Source organism: Monoraphidium neglectum, assembly GCF_000611645.1.
Source record: "Monoraphidium neglectum strain SAG 48.87 unplaced genomic scaffold scaffold00195, whole genome shotgun sequence".
NCBI lineage: Eukaryota > Viridiplantae > Chlorophyta > Chlorophyceae > Sphaeropleales > Selenastraceae > Monoraphidium > Monoraphidium neglectum.
Window position 1 is genome coordinate 9,836 of NW_014013433.1, and position 505 is coordinate 10,340.

Sequence of the window (505 nt, forward strand, 5' to 3'; positions counted from 1 at the left end):
CCCCACCTGTGCCGCTCCCGCAGCTCGTCTGGCGCCGCCGCCAGCGCCTGCAGCGCCGCGATGACGCGGCCCGCCTCCTGGTCCGGCGGCCCAGACCCCGCACCCCGCAGCACCTGCACGCATCACCAGTACGAAACACAAAAAGTTTGGTGGCCGCCAACGCCATGACTATACGAGATGCTATAACCGCCGCCAACTGCATAAATAATCAATTTGGTGGCCACAAATTGGGCAGAGCTCCAGCAGACGCTCAACAGAAACGCGCTTTTGAGCAGCACAAAACGCAGGCCGGGCGACGGCGGCGAGAGTTCGTGTGTCTCAATCTCGGCCGCGACGAGGTCCTTCAATCACGCGTGATCTTGCCAGATCGCACCTCCGTGAGCAGCTCCTCCGGCGGCACGGGCGCCGCATCCTCGCCCCCAGGCGCCGGCCCCAGCCCCAGCTCCTCCTGGGCCCTCAACACCTGCAGGTCCCCCTCCGCCCGCCGCTTTACGTCATCCGCACC

General features: G+C 65.9%; 1 protein-coding gene across 1 annotated transcript in view; it reads right to left on the bottom strand.

Moving 5' to 3' along the window:
* Positions 1–505, bottom strand: part of MNEG_1855 (hypothetical protein) — a gene marked incomplete at both ends in the record, with an annotated part of 14,083 nt that overhangs the window by 1,398 nt on the left and 12,180 nt on the right. The window contains one exon of the mRNA XM_014049665.1: positions 7–113. Coding sequence (XP_013905119.1) covers positions 7–113 — 107 coding nt within the window. The remainder of the gene's footprint in view (positions 1–6; positions 114–505) is intronic.